Source organism: Strigops habroptila, chromosome 3 (genome assembly GCF_004027225.2).
Source record: "Strigops habroptila isolate Jane chromosome 3, bStrHab1.2.pri, whole genome shotgun sequence".
Classification (NCBI taxonomy): domain Eukaryota; kingdom Metazoa; phylum Chordata; class Aves; order Psittaciformes; family Psittacidae; genus Strigops; species Strigops habroptila.
The window spans coordinates 6,723,465-6,746,772 of NC_044279.2; the positions used below are offsets into that span (position 1 = coordinate 6,723,465).

The window sequence follows — 23,308 nt, forward strand, 5'->3', positions numbered from 1 at the left end:
CTCTGTTTACTGATGCAGAGTTTTAGGTATTCTCTGCCAACTGGTACAGGACCAGACAGATTTTTTCCTCAGGAAAGCGCTCTCCTCGCTGTTGTTTAATGTCATCACTCATTTTGCCAACACATCCAAAAATCACTTTCTAGAAAAGTTTGAAAGGATGAAGTCATGCTTGTTATTGACACAGATCATTTAGGTGTCCCTACTGCACAAAGATTTCATCTACTTGCCAAAATATATTGAGTCATTGGGCTGATTAAACTGATTCATTAGTGAAGATTCATGTGCTAAACTCATAAAAAGGGGGGTTAAATGGGGAGAGGAACTCCATACTAGTGTTGGTGCTGTATTTTCCAAAGGCACCAGTCCTGCAGCCTGTCAATGGATGCCTTTGACTTATTCTTTTTTGGGGATTGGTTTGAAAAGGTGGGCTCAGCATTATATTAGGCTTAAGTACAAGTTCCGGTGGCATTGTATCAAGAAATACTGGCTTATTTTCTTTTGAAGCATGATACTGCTGCCTTTCCCAATGTGAATAAAATGTGCTACCACTACAGTTTTGAAAGGAAACAAAATCTTCTGTATTTGTACCACGTTAGATATTAGGAAGAAGTTTACTGTGAGGGTGCTGAGGCGCTGGCACAGGGTGCCCAGAGAAGCTGTGGCTGCCCCATCCCTGGCAGTGTTCAAGGCCAGGTTGGACACAGGGGCTTGGAGCAACCTGCTCTAGTGGAAGGTGTCCCCGCCCATGGCAGGAGGTTGGAACTGGATGAGCTTTAATGTCCCTTCCAACCCAAACCATTCTGTGATTCTGTGATTCCCACACAGTATGACTGTGTTGGAACTGCTTTGTAAAGACCATGCAAGTAAACCTTGTTTTACCTTTGTCTGATAGCTTGGAAAACTTTTCCTTAAAGTACCTGTTTCATTTGTGTATGTACCTATTGAGTTTTTCTACCAACATACCAAAATCAAAACCAGGTAGGTCTCACTTCCTCAGTCTTGGTTATAAAGCATGTCTGTCCTTTTTTTAATTCCTGAAGCTCTTCCTCCCAGATTTTTCTGTATGTTTGCTCAAATGCTGGCACCAAACATGCACACAGCATGCAAAGAAGAATCACTGTTGTGCCAAATACTGGCCTAATGTAAAATCTGTAGGTGTTCTCAGTATTTCCTTGTAGCCAAATCCAGAAAATGATCTTTTTTGCAAAGTAAGCTGAAATTCACATCACTTTTTTAGACCAATCTGTTTTATTCCCATGATTTTTGAGATTATTTATAGTCACTGTTTCCTAGAAAGGAGCTACACTTTGATGCATATACTCTTTCAAGGTGCACAACCTTGTGTCTTCCTGTTGCATTTGCTTATATCCAGTCCACATTGACACTCAGACCAAGGTAACCTCCCTTCACCACATAACTCCATCTGACAGACTTTGTCAGGACTTTATCTGTGGGCAGTTTTTTCAGGCTGATGTAACTACTGAAGTGTCAAGGACTATAATCCTTTTAGAAATACTCCCAGCTGATAATGATATTCTATTTAAAATATTCACAAAATCATAGAATCCCAGACTGGTTTGGGTTGGAAGGGACCTTAAAGCTCATCCAGTTCCAACCCCCTGCCATGGACAGAGACACTTTCCACTAGAGCAGGTTGCTCCAAGCCCCTGTGTCCAACCTGGCCTTGAACACTGCCAGGGATTGGGCAGCCACAGCTTCTCTGGGCACCCTGCGCCAGCGCCTCAGCACCCTCACAGGGAAGAGCTTCTTAATACCTAATCTAGATCTCCCCTCTGTCATCTTAAAGCCATTTCCCCTTGTCCTGTCCCTACAGACCCTTGTAAAAAAGCCCCTCTCCAGATTTCTCATCAGCTCCTTTAGGCACTGAAAGCTTCTCTAAGTTCTCCTTGGAGCCTTCTCTTCTCCTGGTTGAACCAGCCCAGCTCTCTCAGCCTGTCTCCAGAGCAGAGCTGCTCCAGCCCCCTGGTTCTTTTCGTGGCCTCTTCTGGACTCGCTCCAACAGCTCCACATCCCTCTTGTGTTGTTGCCCTCAAAGCTGGATGCATAACTGCATGGAGGATCTCACAAGACCAGAGTAGAAGGGGAGAATCCCCTCCCTTCACCTGCTGGTCACACTTCTTGCAATGCAGCCCAGAATATGGTTGGATTTCTGGGCTGCAAGTGCACACTGCTGGGTCCTGTGGAGTATTACAAGTTTAGATCTGCTAGGTAGTCTGCCACATACTATTTAGTAGGTACAACCTTGATTTTGAAGCATATCTTGTTTTTTTCTTAGCCAGAACATCAGGTAATACTGAATCAACCTCACGTGAGAGTCTTGTCTAGGATATACTCTCTGTCCCAGAGGAGTCAGGCCAGGAGAGTCCCCTTGCAGAGCCAGAGCATATGCCCTTAGCAGCGTTGTTTCTGCTGGCACAGGTGCCACTTTCTCACATTTAGACACAAACCAAAGTCAACAAAACCTTTTATTGACCTAGATATAGTTACAGCAAGGCTTTTGCCACGTGTTATCACGTCCTACGCATGATGATTTTTCTGGCAGAAGTCTGAAAAGTACTTTAGATCTTTACTAACTTAATTTTGAATCACAGAAACGAAACCAAGAAGTTGACTTAATGAGATATATATTCTATAAACCCATTCTTAGGCTTGATGAAACTAGTTATTGCACCCGTATATACAAATAGCCCGCTACTACTCTGAGATTCACATTGTGTGACTGAAGCATCTCATTTAGTCCTTTGTGACTTTGGGAGATTTTTAATGTTTAAACCTACTCCTATCAGTGTTAATTGGGAAACATTCAGCTACCTATCTGCTTTAAAGCAAACCCACATTGATACCTGCTATTTGGCTGCTATTTGCTTAAGAGCTTTGGAAATGTATTTCATCATCATGCGATCTGCCTGCAACATTTGTCTTTTTCCCCAAGCACAGAATGGAGATATTTAACTGTAGCACTTTTTCTGCCTCTCTACTGTGAACTCCACAAAATCGTGTAATGTTGCAACTTTCTTTTCAAGGTTCCTTTGCTCTAAAATGCTTTGAAAACAATCAGTGTTTGAAGCCACAGTTCTACTACACTTTATTCTGTTGGCCACGTGTCAACTGTCCTGTATCCTTTTGTTTTCTTTGCAGCATTAAAGGTCATTAACTTTTCTTTTTCTCCCAAATTGACTCTTATAAATATCCATAAAACTGACCATACAGGCCTCAAGGAACACAAGTGGCCCCTCTGCAAGAACTGTGAATATCATAAAATCCCTGGCCAACCGAGTTGTCATAACCAATTCAGTTGTGAAATCCAGTTCTGCCTGTTCCAAAAGCATATAACCATGGTTTGATTTGGAGGAAAAATACTCTTTGAATTCCCTGTTATGAAGGCAGTCTATGAAGTAGGCTCATGAGCACAACCAAGCCTATGGAAAGGCAACTTGCTGATGTTCCTCCTGCTTCTCAGGCCTGCATTCACACGGTTTACAGAACCACAGGATGGTTGGGGTCGGAAGGGTCCTCCAGAAGGCATCTGGTCCAACCCCACTGCTCAAGCAGGGCCACCTACAGCCAGTTGCCCTGGACCATGTCCACACAGCTTTTGAGTATCTCCAAGGATGGAGACTCCACAAACCTCCCCGGGCAACTTGTGCCAGTGCTCGGTCACCCTCACAGTGACAAAGTGTTTCCTGATGTTCAGAGGGAACCTCCAGAGTTTGTGCCCATGGCCTCTATCCTGTCACTGGGCACCAGTGGAAAGAGTGCCCCCTTCATCCTCTTTGTGCCCTCCCTTCAGGTATTTATACACATTGATAAGATCCCCATGAGCCTTCTCTTCTTCAGGCTGAACAGTCCCAGCTCTCCCAACCCTTCCTCATGTGTGAGGTGCTGCAATCTCTTCAGCATCTTCATGGCCCTTCATTGGACTCTCTGCACTATGTCCGTGTCCATCTTTTACTCAGAACTGGATGCAGGTGAAGCAGCTGTGGCCTCACCAGTGCTGAGTAGAGAGGACCTGCTGGCAATACTTTAATGCAGCCCAGGATACCATTTGCCTCCTTTGCATCAAGAGCACATTGCTGGCTCCTGTTCAACCTGGTGTCCACCAGGACCCCCAGCATGTCCTGGTGAATGGGGTTGTTCCTCCCGAGGCACAGGACTTTGCGCTTCTTTTTGAACTCCACGATACTGCTCTTGGCCTATTTCTCCAGCCTGTTGAGATCCTTCTGGATGGCAGCAAGAGGGATACCCTTTCATGTATCAGCCACTCCTCCCAGTTTTGTTTCATCTGCAGACTCTGAGGGTACACTTTGCTCCATCATGCAGATCATTAATGAAGATGTTAAACAGGACTGGACCCACTACAGACCCTTGGGGAACACTGCTAGTTTCTAGCGTCCAACTAGACTTTGCATCACTGATCACCACTCCCTGGGCACAGCCATTCAGCCAGTTTTCAATCCACCTCACTGTTTGCTCATCCAACCCACACCTCCCTAGGTTGTCTATGAGGATCTTATAGGAGACAGTGTCAAAAGTCTTACTGAAGCACAGGTGGCCAATATCCACTGCTCTCCCCTCATCTACCAGGCCAATCACTTTGTTCTAGAAGTTTATCCTTGACCAGTTGGTCAAGCATGGTGAGGCCATGCTGGCTATTCTGGTGACTTTCTGGCCCTTCATGGTCCTCATGGGGTTGTTCAGCCTGGCGAAGGCTCCAGAGACATGTTAGAGCAGCTTCCAGTACCTAAAGTGGCTGACAAGAAACCTGGAGAGAGGCTTTTCTACAAGGGCATGTAGGGATAGGACAAGGTGGAATGGCTTTAACCTGACAAAGGGAGATTTAGATTAGACGTTAGGAAGAAATTCTTTACACCGAGGCACTGGCACAGGTTGCCTCGAGAAGCTGCCCGTGGCAGGGGGTTGGAACTGAATGAGCTTTAAGGTCCCTTCCAACCCAAACCAGTCTGTGATTCTATGACTCAATGACACTGATTCATGTGTTTGGAAATGGTTTGCAGCCACCTGAAATCTTTAAATGGAGCTTTTTGATTTTGTTAAAACTTTGTTTCTCTATAACTCATGTCTCTTTTTGGTAGATTTTCCAGAGAAGGTGAGGTCAATATGTCTTTTCCCAGTCTAACCTCAGCCCAGCATACCATACAGAGAGGATTAAGCTGTGACACATTTCAGGACAGTCTGTTTAATAGAAAGTTGAGACACTTTCAATGGGACATGCTGGAATACGCTCCTGAAGGTGCCGAAAGGCTCCAAGCAGCACCTGCTCAGCCGGAGCTGGAGGACGGGCTCACGGACCGGCCCCTCAGGGGCCACCACAGGCTCCCGCCCGCCCGCGGCCGCCTCGGCCACCTCAGGGTGCGGGCGCGGGGCGGGAAGCGGCGGCCCCACCTCCGGCAGGGGCGGTGGCGGCGGCGGGGCCGGCGGTTGGCGGAGGGCGGCCATGGCGGCGGCGGCGGGGGCTGTGCGGGGCGCTCTGTGGCGGGGCGGCCTGAGGCGCTGGTACCGCACCGAGCGCGGTGTCTACGGCTACAAGCCAAGGAAGGCAGTGAGCAGGCGGTCGGCGGAGCTGCGCGGCGCCGGGGCGAGCGGCAGAGCAGGTCGGACATCCCCCCAGCCCCCTTCCCACCGGGTGCTGCTCGTCCCGCCGCGGCTCGGAGGGAGCTGGGTCCCCGCGGGGCGGTTCGGGTTCCGCTGGGCAGCCCCTTGCTGCCCGCAGAGGCTGAGGGGCCCCAGCTCCGAGGGCGTTGAAGCTTCGGTATGAGGCGCTTTGTACTTCGGGGGGCTGAGGGCGGCGCGGATCTGCTCCGCGAAGCCGCTTGCGGTGGTTCCCCGGGAGGCGGGGTGATGGCGTGCCCAGCGCCAGCGGCTGAAGTGACTGCGAGTGCACCCGCTGCGGAGTTATCTCAGTGATGGGCTCCTGTGGAGCTTAACTGCTCATGGAAGTATCCGTGCCATGCGCCTGTGGTTTTCCTTGTCTATATTAATAGAATCACAGACTGGTTTGGGTTGGAAGGGACCTTAAAGCTCATCCAGTTCCAACCCCTGCCATGAGCAGGGACACCTTCCACTAGAACAGGTTGCTCCAAGCCCCTGTGTCCAACCTGGCCTTGAACGCTGCCAGGGATGGAGCAGCCACAGCTTCTCTGGGCAACCTGTGCCAGTGTCTCACCAACCTCACAGTGAAAAACTTCTTCCTTATATCTAACCTTAATCTCTCCTCTTCCAATTTAAAGCCATTCCCCCTTGTCCTGTCCCTACATGCCCTTGTAAAAAGTCCCTCTCCATCTTTTCTGTCAGCTCCTCTAGGTACTGGAAGCTGCTCCAAGGTCTCCCTGAAGCCTTCCCTTCTCCAGGCTGAACAAGCCCAACTCTCTTAGCCTGTCTCTATAGCAGAGGTGCTCAAGCCATCTGAGGTGCTTTATCTAGCTGAGTACAGCTAACTGTGTCCTGTAGCAATAACTTTGATGCTTTCAGCTCAGTTTTATAGTGCAGAAAAGTGATCTCAAGCAGAAAACTCTCTGAGGTAGGACTGTCATCGCTGCATTAACACCTCAGGATACTCTGGTAGGAATTAAGCCCGTTGCACACAAGTAGGAATGAAACCAGTTTGTTAGCTCCTGGACATCGAGTCCCATCACTAAGCATCTTCTTTGTTAAGCATGGAAAGGGTTAATATATTGTAATATTACTTTTTTTTTTTAATTGCTTTAAAGGGCTTTCTTGCTGAGATGTTAAGGTCTGTTCTTGGCATGTGGGAGATATAAAGTTCCTGTTCTTACGCTGTAGAACCTGTTAGGGAAAAGGACCAGTTTTGAACAGACTGACTGTGTGAATGTAATAGCTGGAGCAGAGTGCCAGCAACCGGAATACGAATATCAGAGAAATAACTTTGTCTCAGAAATTGTATTGGCTTGGAAAATTAAAGTCTTCAGACCCAAATACAGTCAGCGCATATCTTCATCGGCATGCAAAAAACCCCCACATTAGAAATGCTTTATTAACTGGTTCATATCATTGATTTGTAGCAGATTCTTACTATTATTGGTGTACAGTTTATTGATCTGGTCTGTGGCATGTGCTCAGTGACAGCAGTGTTGTGAGCCTGACCTTTCAGCTGGTTGACTTTTGCGTATGTCAGTGGTGTTCTTGACGTTGACGTGAAATGGCTGCAAGTGTGTGTTGCTGGTGTGTGTTGAAAAAGATGTTCACAAGTTAAGAGTTTTTAGTATGTCTGGCTCAGCACATGAATGTGCTGTTGGGTGGTGGCTCCTGCAGACACAGGCTTTTTTTGTTGTTTGAATTCATAGGACCTGACTTATTGTTAAGTCCTTATCCTCCTGTCAGCAAGGAACAGGGAAGCCTAAGTGGTGTGATGGAGTTGCCTGAGGAAAGAAGACTTTGCACACTGGTAGTGTGCCATTCTCCAGTTGGATCTACCTGTTGTAAAGAGATTCAAAGCAAAAGTTTCTTACGGATATTCATATGAAGACAGGCTGAGAGAGCTGGGCTTGTTCAACCTGAAGAAGGGAAGGCTTCAGGGAGACCTTAGAGCAGCTTCCTGTGCCTAAAGGGGCTGACAAGAAATCTGTAGAGGGGCTTTTTACAAGGGCATGTAGAGATGGGACAAGGAGGAATGGCTTTAAACTGGAAGAGGGGAGATCAAGGTTAGATATAAGGAAGTTCTTCCCTGTGAGGGTGCTGAGGCGCTGGCACAGGGTGCCCAGAGAAGCTGTGGCTGCCCCATCCCTGGCAGTGTTCAAGGCCAGGTTGGACACAGGGGCTTGGAGCAACCTGCTCTAGTGGAAGGTGTCCCTGCCCATGGCAGGGGGTTGAAACTGGATGAGCTTTAAGGTCCCTTCCAATCCAAACCACTCAGTGATTCTATGATATGATTCTATGAAAATGGAGTAGTTTTGCATATGTTTACAGGAGCCTAACTATGAGGGAAATCTAGAGTGCACTTGCTTGAAAACTGGATGGGTGAGCAGATTTAGCAGTTTGATGATGGGAGCTGTTGTAGGGTGATAAGGTGAAACCTGCTTAGAAAAACTGTCTTTGCAGCCAGAATCTTGATGATTATCAGTGGACAGAACACTCCTGTGTTGGTGCCATAAATGGATGACATGTGAGCACGTGTGTGGTACTGTTCTGCTTTCTTTTTGTTTCAGTTGACCATGCTCTTGCTCGTTTAATAACCGCATATGCTGAACATGGCCACAAGGCAGCCAAAATAAACCCACTGTTTGCTGGCCAAGCTGTTATGAACACGGTACCCGAAATCCAGGAATTGGCTGATGGTCTTCAGGGGCCTCTCATTACTACAGGTACGTCTGTGGCCTTAGCACAGCAAATTCTCTCCAGGGATGATTTATTGAGAGGCTGTAGCCTCTGCAGAAGAGCCAAATATTGAGTGGTGGTTCAATCAGTAATGAACTGTTGGACTGAAAATTGTTAACTTCAGCTTATTTATATGTTGCAGAAATGGTGTAATGAGTGGCTACCTTCTAGCATCTTTGGAAATCATGAAAATTCTTTCTTGTTCTTACGACTCCTGAGGTTACACATTAATTTCTTGTGTTGCTGTAACTTTCTGTGATTTACCATAATACTTAACACAGTAGTGAAGCTGTTGGGGCTCTGGGGCAGAAGTCAAGACTTGTCTTTTCTTGGCTCTCTTAGACTCTCGCTGTGGCCTTGAACAAAGGAGGGTCTCTTTCTGTGCTTTATTTTCTCCATCTGCAAAACAGGTGCTTATGTCCTTGTGAAGCAGCTGGCTTGGAGCTCATGTCTCTGAGACACTAGATACTGAGTGCTGTACTGACTCACACAAACAGGGACTTTGTGTCATTCATGGTAAACTCTTTCAGAAAGGCATTTTCAGCACTTATAATAATATCTTACTCATAAATAAGCATAATTTAGCTCATAAGTTTGAGTAACTTACTCATAAATAAGCAAAAGACCCTCATCTAAATAACACTGAAATGTGCATATAAAATAATTTGAGTTTTGTTTTTAAATGGAGGAAAGGAGACAAGACCTTAATTTGTACACTCAAAATGTTAATGTCATTGCAGGACAACAGTTAAGGTCTCAGTGCTTCTCCCTCCTTCCCTGAAGAGCTATAAACACTTATTTCTCATCAGGGCTTCTAAACATGGGAAAAGAAGAGGCTTCCCTAGAGGATGTGTTGGCTTACCTGGACCATATATTCTGTGGGCATATTTCCATAGAAACAAGCCAGCTTCCAACTTTGGAAGAGAGAGAATGGTTTGCTAAAAGGTTTGAAGAGCTAAAACAAGAATCATTTACACCTGAAGAGAAGAAACATTTGTGCAAAATGATGTTGGAGTCCCAGGTACCTTGTTCACTACTATTGAATTGTAATAGTTGTGGAGTCTGTCATGAACCCTTTATTGCTCCAGCCATTATTCATGCAGGAAGAGAACAATCACTGTCTTGAAAGGCTTTGACAGTGTGTTCAAGAGGAGAAGTACAAGGTTTTGCTTGGAGAAGTGCTGTACACAAATGCAGGAATCTCAGTGGAGGTTGTTGCTGTAGCTGCTTAGCACCCATTATTGAAACAAGCAGTGACACCTTTTGGTTTGTATTGATTATTTTGGAAATTATTTCTAGGAAAATATTTCCAGCCAGTTCCAAACCCAAAAGGCTTTTAGAACTAATTAGAACATACATTGTGTGTAATATGGATTCTTCTAACATATGGTCTTTATCATCCAGAGACACAAATAATGACCCTCCAAACCCATGAGTAATCAGTCTTCAAAAGCGAGATTCTCTTAGGCTGATGTGACAGCTTATATTAACTGCTACTGCTGGGAAGCGAAGGTTGGGCAGAGCTCTGTGACATTTTGTGCTTTGATGTAGCTGTTCTGTTTTCCTGTCACCCTCATGATGATCTGTTAGACTACCTTTAAAGTCTGATGTCTCTTAAGGTTTTGGGAGAACAAAACAGAGTTGGACTGAGGCGTTAGCCATATAGCACTGGGAAATATGCTGCTTTTCTGCAAAGGAGCAGCCTTTGTTCAATGCATTCTGTAGGGAAGTGAAAGATTTATGTGCTTGCAAAATGTTTAGAGAAAATTTATTCCAATACTTCTGTACTGTGAAAATTTTTCTTCCCCCCCCCCCCCCTTTCCTCCCTGTGTTATCCAGAAGGATGGAAAGGTAGAAGAGCAGGATCTGTGAAGGTGTCCCTGTTTGCAGTTTTCTGAGTGGAAGGAGTGTTAAATGTAATATTTACCAATGACTAAACAGAAGTACATGGCACATTTTGTATTTTTCTTGCCTCTTTGGCAGTTGGAGGAATTTGAGGGTGACGCAGGAGGTTGAAATTGGGATCTTGATGAGCCCTGTTTTGATTTCAGTATGACCAGAACTATACTTAAAGTGTAGAATTTAACCTTGACAGGAAAAACTGCTTCTATGTGTGATTAGTTCTGTATACATTATTCCTTAGAACTAAATGTTGCTTAACTAGAAGGTGTTGAGCAGTTGGCTCACATCTTTGGCTGTGGCTCAGTCTTTGCTTACAGGCTTCGTTTATTTTCAGTCTTCAGTTGCAAAACACTGCAGACACTTCCAGTGCTTCCAAAACTTTGTCACTTAGGGAGCTGTCTAGGGGTAGATGAGTGGAGTGAAGTGAGAGGAAGATGATGTAAACATAGATTGGTTTCTTTTCCTTCTCTCAAGCATTCTTCGACTTGTGTACTAAGGACTGTGTCTAACAGTAATCAAATGGAATGTTGTGCTTCCCAGCACTTTGCATCTCAGGATAGTTAAGGTCTATACTGTAAAAGAACACCATTCCTTAATTTCCACCTAAAATAGGTAAACTATCAAGGAATTTGTAAATTGCTCTGGTGATGTGTTTCTTCATGCATCCCCTTCCGTGTTAGATAGAGAAAGTTTGGTCCTCAATCCGACATTTTTCTGCTCAAGAGGAGAGAAATGCTGATTTCTTGTAGTCATCCTGACTTCTGTTCTTAGGCTGTGTGGGTGGAGAACGAGCTGAGACTTTCTAGGGGAGTGCTTAGGTTTGAATGCCTTAAAGGTACAAACATTAGATTTCAATTTTACAAACAGAGGTCTGCTGCTTAAAATAACCTAATGCTGAATCTCTCCTGGTTTTAATAGGAGTTTGATCACTTCTTAGCCACAAAGTTTGCCACAGTGAAGCGTTACGGTGGTGAAGGAGCAGAGAGCATGATGGGTTTCTTCCACGAGTTGTTCAAGATGTGCGCATACAGCGGGGTGACAGATATCATTCTTGGAATGCCTCATCGTGGAAGACTTAATCTTCTCACAGGTTTGCTTCAGCTTCCACCTGAGGTAAAGATTTATAATCTCATTGGCAGTTGTTTTATGTCTGGTTTATTTGCAATAAAATAAAACTCCAGAAGTTTGTCACGTTTCAAATGCTGGAGCAATAAAAAGGTTACCTGCGTGGAGTGTTTTCCCCTCCTGGCAGCACTTCAGCCAAATGTCTGCAGGAGACTGTTAAAAGAACTCTAATGAAGGGGTTTATGTGCTCTTACCAGAAGCATCCTGCAATTTCAGGAGTAGGTTCTGTAAATGCTTTTCTTTCAGTGTGTCAATGAATCTGAAAAGGCGTTTTAACCAAATTTGTTTCCATGCAGCTCATGTTCCGGAAGATGCGTGGTTTGAGTGAGTTCCCAGAGAATTCAGCAGCCATTGGGGACGTTCTCTCCCACCTGACATCTTCTGTAGATCTTGACTTCGGTTCCCACAGGCCTGTGCACGTCACCTTGCTGCCTAACCCCTCACACTTAGAAGCCATCAATCCAGTGGCCGTGGGCAAGACACGAGGAAGGCAACAGACTCTGCTCGATGGAGATTACTCCCCGGAGAGCTCTGCACAGCCTGGAGACAAAGTTATTTGCCTGCAGGTATTTTACTTACAATTTGTAACTGATCTTTGTAAGACGTGAAAGGAAGTGGTGGATATAGAAATATGAAACAAAAGTGATTTAATGTAGAGTATCAAAAACTGGGATCTTCTTTGTGGAGAAAGAGGGGGGCGAGGAAGATTTCCAGGTGATATATGTGATGACACTGGCATTTAAACAGTTCTAGGTTTTCTGAAGAACTGATTCTGCTACCTTCCTTTATTTTAAGGATACTCTGCATTGAGAGCCACGTGTGCCTTTCCTCACAGACCACTTTTGCATTTAAACCACCACTGTTAACTGCCTTTTAAATTAAATGGGAGAAGAGCTATCAACAGTTGGGAGCAGGTATTAGTCCCAGTTCACCAGCATTTAACTTTCAAGCGAAGCGTGTAGCAAATGCTGTGGTGACTGCCTCCCTTCTGTTCTGTGGTCAGTGACTTGCTACTGACTGCTGCAGCTTTGCTATAGCCGTGATACTTGCAGTCATCTATACACTGGTGGGGCAGTTATAACAGATTATAGGTCAGTTCCAGGCAGGGATTACATCAGGCAGTCATGTACAGATGTTGGCTGCTACGAGCTTGTGTTAGTGATAAGACTAAATAAACTCTCAAATCATTAAAATGGAAGTCTGAAAGGGATTAAGAAGTGCATCCAGCTGAAACTGTGTCTGTTCTACCTACTCAACTTAAAAGGTCTGTCTTCATGAGTTATGGTTTTGATTTTGCTATTCCCCCAGTGTTTTCTAATGAGATATTTCCATCTTCTTCCCTAATGTAGGTTCATGGTGACGCTGCCTTCTCTGGGCAAGGGATTGTTCCTGAAACACTGACCCTCTCTAATCTACCACATTTCAGAGTTGGTGGGAGCATCCACTTGATTGTTAATAACCAGCTGGGCTATACCACTCCTCCAGAGAGAGGAAGATCATCTCTGTACTGTAGTGATATTGGTATGTATCAGAGTCATAGAATCATCATAGAATCCCAGACTGGTTTGGGTTGGAAGGGACCTTAAAGCTCATCCAGTTCCAACCCAGACCTGCCACGGGCAGGGACACCTTCCACTAGAGCAGGTTGCTCCAAGCCCCTGTGTCCACCCTGGCCTTGAACACTGCCAGGGATGGGGCAGCCACAGCTTCTCTGGGTACCCTGTGCCAGCGCCTCAGCACCCTCACAGGGAAGAATTTCTTCCTAATGTCTAATTTAAATCTACCCTCTTCTTGTTTAAAGCCATTCCCCCGTGTCCTATTTCTACATGCCCTTGTCAAAAGTTCCTCTCCAGCTTTGAATTCATAGTAGTGATAGCTTAGGATAAGAAGGAAACAAAACTCCCATTCCCCACATAGTCCGTGCAGATTAATAAGATGCAGGAACTGTGTAGAGAAAGTCCTTGGGGAATTTAGTGCTGGTAAAAAAGTTGTGCTCAAACTATCACAAGTACAACAGTTTGGACTATTTGCACTTTCTCTTGGGGAAGACTCTTACAGCTTATCCTAGCTCTTGTCACAGAGAGCATCTTTTGTAGATTTGTTTGTGTCAAATACAGTCGCATGAGTTGTCAGTAGTTTTTGGCACAGTATGTGTGTGTTTGCTTTCTTTGGAAGGGGTTGGGTGCAACTACTGTTGTTATGTTTTGATTCCCTGGGCAGGTAAAATTGTTGGATGTGCAGTTATCCATGTGAACGGGGATGATCCTGAAGAAGTTGTCCGTGCCACGCGACTGGCTGTCGAGTACCAACGCCAGTTCCGCAGGGACGTGATAGTCGACTTGCTGTGCTACAGGCAGTGGGGCCACAATGAACTTGATGAGCCGTTCTTCACCAACCCCAGCATGTACAGAATCATCAGGTAAGGGCAACACTACCTGATGGGAACCCAAAACTCACCTGTGTCTACACCTGCTACTGCAATAGGAGTCTCTGTAGAATGAAGATCCTTTGCCTTCCTGACAAGTCTTTAGGTGGAGTTACACTGTCAGCAGCCCTTGGCTAAGGTGTGAGTTCTTGAATATGCAGCTTGCTGCCTCTTGGGGAACAGTCTTGCACATAGCCCTTGGATTTCAAATTCATGATCGCTAGTAATCAGAAGGCAAAGATGTCTTGTGTGTGCCATTATCTTCTGTGTAGATAATGTGGAAGAAGGAGCAGGAAGCCAGTATGATGTTTGACTCATCTTCGCCTGGTTCTGCTGGTTCCGATGGGGACTCATCTTTACAAGCATTTAAATGTATTCAGGTTCCATCCTTATCCCCAGAGAAAAATACACATGAAAATTTACTGGCCAATGAATTCTGGTGTTTTAGGTGAAGCATTTATGGGACGGATGGCTTGATTCTCAGCTAATACTGAAATCCTACTATCAATTGTCTGGAGAAAATATGCATAATAGCACAGAGTCAGTCTAACTGGGAGGGTTTGTTTGACTTCCTTTTACCTGTAACTGTGAACTACAGGCACTTTTTAAAATAAAGGACTGTAAAGCACACGCCCAGGAGAGAATTGATATCTTTCTGGAACTGCCAGGAAAGCAGATTTGATGCAAATGAGTATAATGCACCAGGACATACTTTATTTTAGTTTTCCACAGTACATGGCAGTAGTAAGATGGTATTTCCTTGTTCTGCAGCGATGCTGTTTTCGGGCTCAATGTCTATGCAGTTTGCTTCCCTCCCTCACAGATCCCGTAAGAGTATCCCGGACACGTACGCAGAACACCTCATAGCTGCTGGGCTCATGACTGAGGTCGAAGTGTCTGAGATAAAGACTACATACTACTCTAAACTGAATGATCATCTCACCAACACGACTTCGTATAGTCCACCTCCTACCAACCTGCAGGCTGAATGGAAGGGCTTAGTTGAGCCTTCTGCTAAAATCACCACTTGGGACACAGGGATGCCTGTACCTCTGCTGCAGTTTATTGGAGCCAAGTCTGTAGAGGTGCCTGAAGAACTCCAGATGCACAGCCATCTTCTGAAGACCTACGCACAGGTCGGGAGAGCATAATGATGCTTCTAGTCCCAATGCTCAGAAATACAACCTGTTATAGGAAAAACTCTAAACACTGCAAGGCTGCCAGTTGGAGAATAGCATAGTATTCTTTAGGCAAAACAGCTTGCTCTCTTTTTGAAGCTGAGATTATGCCGTTTTCCCTCTGGTTTTGAAGACATACATGTGCTCTCCTCCAGATCTGTCCTTATACTTCTGTTATGTCAACAATATTTGGTTGCAATGAAGAAAAAATCTTATAGAAAACACAGTTTATTATTCTTACAAATAACAGAAACTATTAGGATCAGTTACTATCATTTATATAGTTATCTAGTTCATGTATATAGTTATCTAGTTGAAGATGTCCCTGCTTACTGCAGGGGGGTTGGACTAGATGAACTTTAAAGGTCCCTTCCAACCCAAACCATTCTATGTTGTTATGATTCTCTGATTTTATGATGTACTCTAAGATAATAACGAGTGCTTTGTGAGAGAATGAATCAGGAACTTGGTTATGGTGTACACAGTTTCTAAAGCCAGTAGTGAGTGTTTGTTTTGTATACATAAACATAAGCATAAGCACGTGGCCAAGTTTGACAGGCAGGGTTTGATAGCTTCTCAGTGGGTGTGCAGGAACTGGATTGGTTTGGGGCTGTGAACATTTCCCTTTGATAGGTGCTGACCACATGTAGGTGTCTGGTTGGCAGCCACAGAGAGGCCATGAGTTGGGTATTTCAGACAACTGATGTTCTTACAATTGTGTGCCTGCAGTTCTGCAGGGCAGAACAGGGCAGAATTCTGGAGTCTGAAATACTTAGGCCTGGTGTCTTTCCTCACTGCTAAACAGACAAACCAAAAGTCTGTCAAGAGTATACTCTCTGCTGAGATTTCTGATAGTTTCAAACTAAGATCTCATTTGTCAGTCCACAGTGTGTTGACTGGTGAGTGAACACGGGAGTCATCAATGGCTCTGTGGTCTTCAGGGCAACCTGCTGCAGGATGAGCTGAACTAAGCCTGTGTGTATGCCATTCCTAAGGTGGCTGCAGGAACATAGCATTTCTCCCTATAGGATGTTCTTTCTTTCCTAGCTTCTCATATTGATCTGTGTCACCAGAAGAGCTACAGGTGGAAAAAGGCAATAGAGTAACTTTTGTGTGTTGTTTACTTGTTTAGTCAAGAGTTCAGAAAATGGAGGAAGGAAAAAAGCTGGATTGGGCAACGGCTGAAACTTTAGCGTTTGGATCTCTGCTGTGCCAAGGTAAGAGACATCTAGACAGCAGGCCATAAAATACTTGTGCTTTGGTGTCAGTAAAGCCTAACATTACACTTCTTAGCTTGTTCTAAGTCTAAAGATTGATATGATTGATATAAATTTGGCAATTAGCATTTGCATGGTAGTAAGAGAAGGTAAATATGAATCCTCTATGTCACTAATTATGGATTGAGTACTAAATGTCTTAAAGAATTGTTGCTGTCCCCCCAAAACTCCCCGAAACCATCTATGTGTAGAGCTAAGGACATGAGAAATGCAGCTGACATCAGTGGGGCCTCTCAGATACTTCTAGAGGGTGTTTCATGCTGCTATTTCTTTTCCCTCTGCTCTAGCCTGAATTCTTGTCTCCATTTACGTATGATACAGAATACATACTTTTTGCAGTTTGCTTCAGTAAATTGAACCATTTACCACAAAATAGTTCATGGCTGCAGAGAGGACAAAAGAGAAGTGTCTGAGCATCTCTGTAGGCACACCCCATATCTTGGGAGTTGGAGCTGCTGCTGGATAAGAATTCCATCTCGGATTTGAGGTTGCTGCTGAGGGGAAATCAAACAAGAGACATAGCAAGAGAAGTGATGTTTTAGAAGTGGGGACTTGTTCTGAGTGTTTTCTTTTTACATGACTTGCTAATCCAGTGTTTTGTTTTATTGCTTGGCAAGGGTTTAATGTCAGACTAAGTGGACAAGATGTTGGCAGAGGAACCTTCAGCCAACGCCACGCGATGCTGGTCTGCCAAGAGACAGATGACACCTACATTCCCCTGAATCATATGTCCCCAGACCAGAAAGGTTTCCTAGAGGTAGGTTCTGTGGTCCACATGACAACCTGCTTCAAGTTATGCTGAAAGAGAATGTGTATTTCAAAGCTGCTGAGACATGGGTAGGTAGCCTGTATATTCTGGCAACCCGCAGATAGAGAGAGTAAAAACTGTCAGGTCTCCCCCATTCTTTGTAGTTATCCTCTTCACAAATTTAACAAGAGGTTTTGCTTCTCCTTGGGAGATCAGCTCTTATTCTTTTCCCCTCAGTGTCTTCATACAAAAGCAAAACCAAGAGGTGACCATCAGTTGCCTTTTAGGAGTGCATGTCCTCGGTGTGCCTAGCACTGATGTGCCTGCTTCCAAAGGTTCCTAACCTGGGGTTGTCTTCTTCCTCACCCACCCCTCCCAACAATTTCCTTTTGTTAGGTGAGTAACAGTCCCTTGTCTGAAGAAGCTGTGCTTGGTTTTGAATATGGAATGAGTATTGAGAGCCCTAAGTTACTGCCAATTTGGGAAGCTCAATTTGGAGACTTCTTTAATGGAGCCCAGATAATATTTGACACTTTCATCTCTGGAGGTGAGTGGACAAGGAGCTAATGTATTTAAAAATCATTTATTAAGCACATTTTTAGAAAATCCTTCATCTTTAAAGTAAAAGGGCAACATGTTGAGAAAAGAATTCTGTTTTCTCAAAAAGTCTTGTGAGCTTGTGCGTCCTGACTTCTGTGCAGCTGTTCTCTGAAGACAATCCATCTAAAATGAAAATCACCCACCCTTGGCAGAGACACTCCTTCCAAAAGGACAGTTGATTATACTAACAGCCTTTATTTCCCCCCCCCCCCCCCCCCGCTTTATTTTACTGTGTGTTTATTGTTGGTAGGTTTTTAGGCTGAACCTTTCCTTCAGGAGGCATCTGAAAAATTCCTGAAGCAATACAGAAGGAAAATAGTGATTATTTAAAACAAACCAACCCCACAATAATGCCTTACAACCAGCCTCTGAGTTCGACTCTAGCATGTTTTCTGAGTGCTCAGATAAAAGATCTCTCTGAGCTGGAACATGCTGAGAAGATGCAAAGGTGTTTCTGGAGTGGGATACTTGTACGTAAGTGCCCAGAGTTCTGGCATCTAGCCTCAGATAGGCATCTGCACTCCCTCTGTAATCACAGATGGAAACTCCGAGGGCCTCTTAGCCCGCCCGCCCTCGCCACATGTTTGGGGCTGGGATGAGTTATCTTCTGGGTTTGAGTGTAATCCCTGAAGTAGCTCAGTCTTCTGGAAGCCCAAAGTTACATGATAATTTCAGGTCATCTTATGTGTGCTGTTTCACTGTTGGGAATCCCATGGCAAAATGCCAGCAGCGTGCTTCAGGCTTGTATCTGATGATGTGGAAATTAGCTGTTCTTTTTTCCTGAGTAGTTTATGCAAATTTATGTGTGTTTTGTGGCTGTATGTTCTGTGGAAATCATGTTTTCCTTCCTCCTCATTGTGTGTTTTTAGGTGAGGCCAAATGGCTTCTGCAGAGTGGGATAGTGATTCTTCTTCCCCACGGCTATGATGGTGCAGGCCCTGAGCACTCATCCTGCCGGATGGAACGGTTCCTTCAGGTACCCCACCACAGCTCTCAGGTTCACATATCCCCCATCACAGCACTGGCAATCAATGCTCTGTGAGTCTTGCTGCAAAATGTCCCGTTCCTGATGTATCTGCTGGTGACATCAGAAGGTGGTGGCATACGAGGGTCATACCGTCATGGTGAGATAAGAACAGACTGGGCTGAAAGTGGAGGAACAGGAACTGTGATGGGAAGATGTAGGTCTAGATGTGATGAGGAAGCAGCTTTGGTGTGTTGCAACATGAGGTTTCCTAACATGAGATCTGCATAGTGCTTGCAGAGGTGCTGTGCCCTCTGCAGACAGCCCTAGTGCCACATGTGTCAGTACTGCCCAGTGTCCTTGTTCTAATTGCTGCTCCTCAGCAATGTCACTGTTCCACAGAGTCCCGTAGCAAGACAATTGCTGAACTGCAACCAGCAGACCTCTGATGAGCTCTTCTGATAGAAAACATTCTGGGGGTTGGCATCAGAAACAGGCAGTGACCCTTTTGAGCAACCACTTACAGATCATACAAACAGATGCTGGACACTATTAAATATCAGTCAGTAAACCTGTGGCACATTAAAAAAAAAAGCCCAACTAAATATCCACCGTTGTGCCCTTGTGACTACAGTACCTAAATGAAATCCTTCTCATCTGAGTAATGGCTTAAGGAGGGGTTGAGCATGTTTAGAGGAATGCTGCTGTTCTGAGGAAGAAGTCATGACCTCACCACTGTTATGAAGACTGTCATGCCCTGGTTACAGTGAGCTGGAAGGAGGCAGTTCAGATACAGTTAAATGCTAAAGCCATTTCTTCTCTGAAGTTGTTCTTCCCTTGCAATCAGTGTCTGAGTTGGGATATTTGCTCTTTAACCCTAATGCTAGTCAGTGTGCCTTACGTGCCTGGATTCTCTCTTGTGTATTTGGCTCACTGCTTGCTTCTTGACAAGGTATCGCTGTGTTCCCCTTGTACAGATGTGTGACAGCTCAGAAGAGGGAGTCGATGGGGACCAGGTCAACATGTCAGTTGTGCATCCCACCACCCCAGCACAGTATTTCCATTTACTCCGGCGGCAAATGGTCCGAAACTTCAGGAAACCTCTCATTGTTGCTTCTCCTAAAGTGTTACTCAGGCTTCCTGTAAGCTGAAAACTTTCTTTTAATTTTGTTTTACCTCTTCTCCTTCCTCCTCTTCGGTGTTCTCTTCCATTTTGTTCTCCCTCTGTGTGTTCCCATCTCTGTTTTGGGGTCAGATCAATGGGATTTTGCCTGTTTGGGGCTGGATAGGCTTAGCATTAAAGCTGGGTGGAGGTGAGCCAGAAGTAAGGTTGACTCTAAATCTGATGGTGTTCTTGGGAATCTTATCATCTCACCTTTCATCAGTGGCAATAGGAGGGAGAGGGAAGACACTATCTTTTGTACTTAACAAAACCCTGTCTCGGTATCCTCTCCCCAACTGTGGCCTGAGGGAAAAGGCAGCAAGATTGGGTAACTTCCAGCTCTCCCCCATGCAGGCTGCTGTATCGAGTTTTGAAGAAATGGCTCCGAGGACAACATTCAAACCTGTCATTGGTGACTCCTCAGTAGATCCTAAAAGGTAGCTGTACTTCCGTAGAGGAAAAGCTCAGAAAGGATGTCCTTTCCCTTTGTCCTACCTAACAGCTCAAGTTTGAAGTGCTATGAAAGAGGTGACTTAGGGGGAAAATATTGCTTTACAGGGGGTGACTTAGTTTTACTTGTTTCTCTCCTTTTCTTCTGCTCACTTGTTGGTAGTTACCATATCTGTCTGCACAATAGTAAGGTGTCCTGGCTTTCAGCCCTTGCTGCCGCAGAGTTGTGACCACAGTTCTTAATCAGATGGTGCTGTTCCTTGCCATGTCCATTAGCTGACAGTCACTGGGAACAGCTGTGATGTGAGGAAGAGGTGCAGAATTCTTGTTGTGATGTTGGAATACCCGGGCTGATGAAGTGAAGTGAAGGCAATAATAACGTTTGCCTGTGCATTTCCCTTCAGATATTAGAGAATCCTGTTCACAGTGGGCAGTTGTGGCCTTTGGGCTTTTTTTTACCTCCTAAGGTTCTTACCTGGTCCTTGTCCCAGGTACCCAAGTACCCAAGTCTGACAGCATCCCTCATGTTTGCATCCTCAGCCACAGCCAAAAGGCTGGAAGTGTCTTAGTGTCTTGGGTTTTTTAAGTGGGATGGTGAGGTTTATCTCCTTGCTTTTGTCCAGTAAGGTCAGGCAGCCAGGACCTCTCCCATTGCTGGAGGGTATTGTGTGTCTCCAGCAGGCATGGAAGAGAATTGTCCTCTGGAGATACTTCTCTCCCTCTGGTTTGTTCTCTACAGAGAGCACATAGATGAGTAGCTTGAACTGGGTGGCTAATTTTTAGATTGTTAAAGCTAAGAGAGAGAAATCCCATTGTAAGGTAACTTTCTCAGGATTACTGACAAAACAGGACCTCCAGGCTCTGCCATACTGTGCCCAAAGGTTTGTTGGCCAACTGTTGGAGGGGAGTGGGAGGGAGGGGAAGGCAAAGAAAAGATGGTCTAGGGTAGCAATTTAGTTTCGTAAAGTTGTCTTTAAGGTTTGGCTGGTTGTTTTTATTGATAGAGTGAAACTGTTCTGCATAGAGTATCTGTAAAACGCTAAACTTGGAAACATTCTTACTTCCCTTTAGTGTCACCCGTGTGGTGCTCTGTTCTGGTAAGCACTACTATGCTTTGGTGAAGCAGAGAGAGACACTAGGACAGAAACAGCACAACGTGGCTATTCTGAGACTTGAAGAACTGTGTCCTTTCCCCCTGGAAGCTCTACAGCAAGAGCTGAGGAAATACAGCCGTGCAAAAGGTCAGCCAGGTGGTTACCGTTGTGTTTCTAGACTCTTCGAAGCACTGAACTAAATCTGTTGCCTGCCTTTTAGGATGAAGAGTTGTAGTGGTTCTTACGTCTTTGGTCTTTCCTCCCATACATCTAGCGTTTCTGAACTGAGATAATAGAGATATTTACCACTTGTGCTAAAAATACTTGTCATTATCTTCCATAAAGCACTACCAAAAATCCAGGGGAACGATTTTGGGCAGGTTTCGCATTGGTCTTTGCAATCCAGTCCTTTAAGTAGCTTTTGAAAATGGCAGTAGAAAAGCAGACTATATCCACGCTATACCCTACTGGTGGACTTTTGGTTTGACTTCAGCAAGCTGTGACCTGCAAGGGAATTTAATCTGGCAATCCTTCATTGCAGAGATAGAGCCAAAACAAAAAAGGCAGAGGTGCTACAAAAGACAAAGCTGTTCTTCTTGAGCTGCTCAAAAGATAAATCTGAGTGTTTGTAATGTACCCTCATCCTTCCTTTAGCCTTCATCTGGAGTCAGGAAGAACCAGAGAACATGGGCCCATGGTCCTTTGTGTCACCACGGTTTGAAAAGCAGCTGGGGCTTAAGGTAAGATGTCCCCATGGTGTTTTAGTTTTTAAAAGGAAGTTGGAAGTTCTCCTTGAGTGGAAAATTCTGTGGTGCTTAAACAAAAAAACTAATCCTGATGCCTAAACCAAATGTGTGTTCTAATTTAAGCTACTTCTAGAATCACAGAAGGGTTTGGGTTGAAATGGACCTTAAAGCTCATCCAGTTCCAACCCCTGCCACGGGCAGGGACACCTTCCACTAGAGCAGGTTGCTCCAAGCCCCTGTGTCCAACCTGGCCTTGAGCACTGCCAGGGATGGGGCAGCCACAGCTTCTCTGGGCACCCTGTGCCAGTGCCTCAGCACCCTCACAGGGAAGAACTTCTTTCTAATATCCAATCTAAGTCTCTTCTCTGTCAGTTTACTTATGCTCTTTGTAGCACCATTTAGTGGTGGTGAGCAGGACTGGAGCTTTCCTTTACCTGGTGTTTAGTCAAAGTAGACGGGATGATAAAATATCCCAGGTAGGAAACAACATGCTTGAAATGAGTAGGAGGAGAATCCAAAGCTGCCATTTGCTCTGGCACACTCTGCACTGCAGTGTTCTTGGAGCTATGATCTTTAGGAGATGCAGGAAAACTTCCTACATTACTTCCAGCTGGGACTGCCCAGTATCTGACAGCAGATAGCACCGTAGCATCAGAGGACCTCGAGATGCGATCCAGTGTTTGTGCTTCATTAATCATTCCCTCCCGACTCAAATTGCAGCTCCGCCTGGTGAGCAGACCTCCTTTACCAGCCCCAGCAGTTGGCATTGGAACCCTGCACCACCAGCAGCAGGAAGACATCCTTACAAAGACATTTAACTAAGTCTTCAGTGGGCAGACAACTCCTGTGTCAGTCATGGTTGGTGCCTCCTCTGTGAAGAACAAAAGCCAGACCCTTAAGACTCTTTAGTTCTCCAAAATGCAAAGAAGAAATAGAAGAAGTTTGGTGATAATGAAGCAGTTTTTTCACACAGAGGCAGAGCTAAAGCTGAGAGGTGGTGCCTGTTACTGTAGATACTTCTCTCTCTTGTAGTATTTCCTACAACTATCTTTTGAAAGTTTAAATAAAATACGAATAATCCAGTCCAGGGGGCAGCTGGCTGAGCTTGACTGTAAAACACCTTGTGTCACATTGCTTATTTGCACTTGATGGTTTCCTGGGAAGGTGCATGAGTGGAAACAGTTGCTGTTTCCACAGAAGTGTTAGTGCTGTTTGGTTCAATAAATGCTTCCCCGTGCCTGGGAGTGAGACATTTCTCTAGCAG

General features: G+C 45.0%; 1 protein-coding gene across 1 annotated transcript; it reads left to right on the forward strand.

Annotated features, from left to right (window-relative positions):
- Positions 1-5,455: 5,455 nt before the first annotated feature.
- On the forward strand, positions 5,456-23,304 carry DHTKD1 (dehydrogenase E1 and transketolase domain containing 1). The gene is made up of 17 exons (XM_030480464.1): positions 5,456-5,633; positions 8,205-8,360; positions 9,183-9,394; positions 11,194-11,388; positions 11,697-11,966; positions 12,750-12,921; positions 13,621-13,819; positions 14,649-14,961; positions 16,136-16,220; positions 16,898-17,037; positions 17,425-17,575; positions 18,498-18,604; positions 19,570-19,734; positions 20,109-20,191; positions 21,276-21,445; positions 21,953-22,038; positions 22,765-23,304. Exons 1-17 carry the CDS (start codon positions 5,477-5,479, stop codon positions 22,864-22,866), a joined length of 2,763 nt encoding a protein of 920 aa, XP_030336324.1. The 5' UTR covers positions 5,456-5,476; the 3' UTR covers positions 22,867-23,304.
- Positions 23,305-23,308: the final 4 nt, after the last annotated feature.

What these genes read in the sequence shown, in the direction of transcription:
- DHTKD1 (XM_030480464.1), top strand. Translation starts at nt 5,477, where the DNA reads ATGGCGGCGGCGGCGGGGGCTGTGCGGGGCGCTCTGTGGCGGGGCGGC. An exon ending in GGGGCCTCTCATTACTACAG is followed by an intron (nt 8,361 to 9,182) that starts GTACGTCTGTGG and finishes ATTTCTCATCAG; the next exon opens with GGCTTCTAAACATGGGAAAA. An exon ending in AGCATGTACAGAATCATCAG is followed by an intron (nt 13,820 to 14,648) that starts GTAAGGGCAACA and finishes CCTCCCTCACAG; the next exon opens with ATCCCGTAAGAGTATCCCGG.